This window comes from Tenrec ecaudatus, chromosome 2 (assembly GCF_050624435.1).
Source record: "Tenrec ecaudatus isolate mTenEca1 chromosome 2, mTenEca1.hap1, whole genome shotgun sequence".
Classification (NCBI taxonomy): Eukaryota; Metazoa; Chordata; class Mammalia; order Afrosoricida; family Tenrecidae; genus Tenrec; species Tenrec ecaudatus.
The window spans coordinates 251,666,967-251,669,864 of record NC_134531.1 but is presented as its reverse complement, the minus strand read 5'-3'; the positions used below and the strand labels follow the sequence as shown (position 1 = coordinate 251,669,864).

At 49.9% G+C, this 2,898-nt stretch overlaps 1 protein-coding gene across 1 annotated transcript; it reads left to right on the top strand.

The window, feature by feature from the left end:
- Nucleotides 1-206: 206 nt before the first annotated feature.
- LOC142440573 (beclin-2-like) lies at nucleotides 207-1,472 on the top strand. Its single transcript, XM_075542936.1, has one exon. The coding sequence runs from the start codon at nucleotides 207-209 to the stop codon at nucleotides 1,470-1,472; it is 1,266 nt and encodes a 421-aa protein (XP_075399051.1).
- Nucleotides 1,473-2,898: the final 1,426 nt, after the last annotated feature.

The following is a 2,898-nucleotide window of genomic DNA, read 5'->3' as shown; positions in this document are numbered from 1 at the left end:
GAAACTTGCGGTCAAGGAAAGTATCAACGCCTCCAGCATTTCAGAAGGTATAAATTGCAGCCACTGGGATGCAGGAGGAAACCTGGGGTCACAGGACGCATCAACGTCTCGTCTCCAGCACCTGGAAGGTCCCCAGCATGTCCTCCTCTCGCTTCATGTGCTGGTGCTGTAATCAGCCCCTGAAACTGAGTTGGCGTGCAGAAACCATGGGCCTCAGCGCGACCCAACCACTGCCTGATGGGCCACTTGTCCAGGCTGCTGGGCAGTCAGAGAGGACCCAGGAGGGAGACCCAGCTCCCTCGGAGACAGATACGGCCGATCTACCGGGTGATGCTACAACTGGACTGCCTTCCGGTGACAGCGAAAAATCCTGGGTGAGCTCCATGTTCTGGGCTCAACATTCTGACACCTTCAGCCTGCTCGGGAAAATGGAATCCATAAGAACCCTCCACAGCGTTCAAGAGACCATCCTGGGCATATCTGACCTCCTGTCCGGTGAGTGCGAGCTGGATGAACCCCTGTGTGAGTTGTGCACTGACAGGCTCCTAGAACGGCTAGACCGCCAACTCAAGACCACAGAAGCTGAGACTCGGGACTACAAACGCTTCCTGGAGGGCAAGGAGCTGACAACTGGGGAGGATACAATGGAGGCATTGCAGATGGAGCTGAGTGGCCTGGAGCTGGAAGAGAGCAGGCTGATCCAGGAGCTGGCCGATGTGGAAAAGGCCCAGAAAGAGGTAGCAGGAGACCTTGAGGCAGCCCAGGCAGAGACTGAGACACTGATCGAGCAGGAGAAGCAGCGGCAGAAGGAGTCCCGTGTCTTGGAATGTCAAGGACTGGAATTGTTTGACGAGCTGACAAGCTTGGAGAACCGGCTGAAACATGTCCAGGGCCAACTGGACCAGCTGGCAAAAGCCAGCATCTTCAACATGACATTTGATATCTCTTCTAAGGGCTCTTTGGGCATCATCAATAACTTCAAATTCGGCTGCCTGCCCGGAACTCCTGTAAAGTGGACTGAGATCAATGCTGCCTGGGGGCAGACGGCTTTACTGCTCCTTGTCCTGTCCAAGAAAATGGGTCTGGAATTTCAGAGGTACCAGCTTTTCCCCTGTGGAAACCATTCCTACCTGAAGTCTCTAGCAGATGAGACCGAGAAGCTGCCGCTGTACTGCACGGAGGGCAAGAGTGTCTTGCAGCATCAGTTTGACTGTGCCATGGTGGCTTTCCTGGACTGTTTGCAGCAGTTCAAAGCAGAGGCTGAAAAAGTCGGTCTCTGCCTGCCCTATGGAATCGATGTGAAGAAGGGCCGGCTGGAAGAGACGGGAGGCAAATACTATTCCATTAAGACTTTCCTGAACACTGAGAAGCAGTGGACCAAGGCCCTTAAATGCGTGCTTGTGAATCTGAAGTGGGGCCTTGCTTGGGTCTCGCAGGTAACTTCAAAAAGCTTTCCCATGAAGGAGAAGTAGGAGACTTTGGCTGTCAAATGTTTGGCTTGTGGGAATATCAGGTAAACTAAGAGCCCAAATATTTACGATTAAAAAAATGGTTACAGGATCTTAAAATCTTTATTAATTCAGGACTTAAAAGATAATCGCCTATTATACTAATTAATGTTGTCTTAATGGACTTAGATTTAGCAACAAGTTGTTCGTCTGGCGCAGGATCGGGCAATGCTGTATTGTACATGGGATTCCCAACCGATCGGTGTCCTTCCTATGGCTCAGTTTAATTTCTCCTTGTCACTCACCCAGATGAAAATGGCAGGGAAAAAATCCTTATGAGGATTAGATTAGCCTCGCATAGCTAGGGATGGAGGGAATGACCTGAGCGTGGCGGAGGGAGGGTCAGGGTCAAACGAATGGGGGAGGTGTTTCAGTTCCAATGTTCTTTTATGATAAATATTAGCTCACTGGTAACAAGTGGAAAAATTGTGTGTGTTGGGGGGGGTAGTTGAAGTTTTTGCCTTGCTTTTTAATGCACTCTCTATATCTTTGAGACATTTTCAATAAACATCTCTATATGCAATGGGAAGTATGTCTTATTGGGCTGTGAAGTTGCGTTGACATTGAAGTGTCCTGGTGTACAGGACTGGCTATGTGAGAAGAAACAGCCAGAGGGTTGTTATCTTTTCACTTGGTGCTTTGTATACAACTCCTTTTGTTTTTTTGAGTTTGGTCAGTCCTTGGTGATCCGTCATCCATGCCTACCTCTCCAGACTCTTCTCTTTCTTCTCCCAGATCTTCCAATTCCCAAACAAACCAATCCCATCCTTCCTGGCTTTACTCTCACACTTCCCTGTTTCTTAACCAAAGCCAAACCATAAGCATCCCGAGGGCTAAGCTAGCTTTGTAGGTTTCCAGGAGGCCTGGGTGGTGCATTGGGCTGCTAACCACAAGGTAGGCAGTTTGAAGATGGTACTTACTAGTCCCATGGAGGCGTCAGTCTCCAAAACTGACAGCGTCACTTCTGCCCTGTCCTATGGGGTTGCTGTGAGTCTGACCTTCATGACAGTGCGTTTGGGTTTTGTTTTTGGTGGTGTGGGGGGTCCATGCTGGGCTGTGATTTGGTCAGCAGTTTGAAATCACCAACTGCGCCACGGGCGAAAGACCGGGCTTTGTACTCCCGTAGTTGGATAGTTAGTCTTCAGGGAGGGGGAAGTTAGTCTTCAGGGAGGGGGAAGGGGGATAGTTAATCTTCAGGGAGGGGGAAGTTAGTCTTCAGGGAGGGGGAAGGGGGATAGTTCGTCTTCAGGGAGGGAGAAGGGGGAGCCCATCACAAGGTTGGATATAAGCCCTTCCCCCCACAAGGGGACGGATAACAGACGTGGGTGAAGGGAGACAAAGGACAGTGTAAGATACAAAATCATAATATGTAATTGAGCAAGGATTCATG

Bases quoted from the DNA above. Each gene is read 5' to 3' on its own strand.
- LOC142440573 (XM_075542936.1), top strand. From the start codon at position 207: ATGGGCCTCAGCGCGACCCAACCACTGCCTGATGGGCCACTTGTCCAG.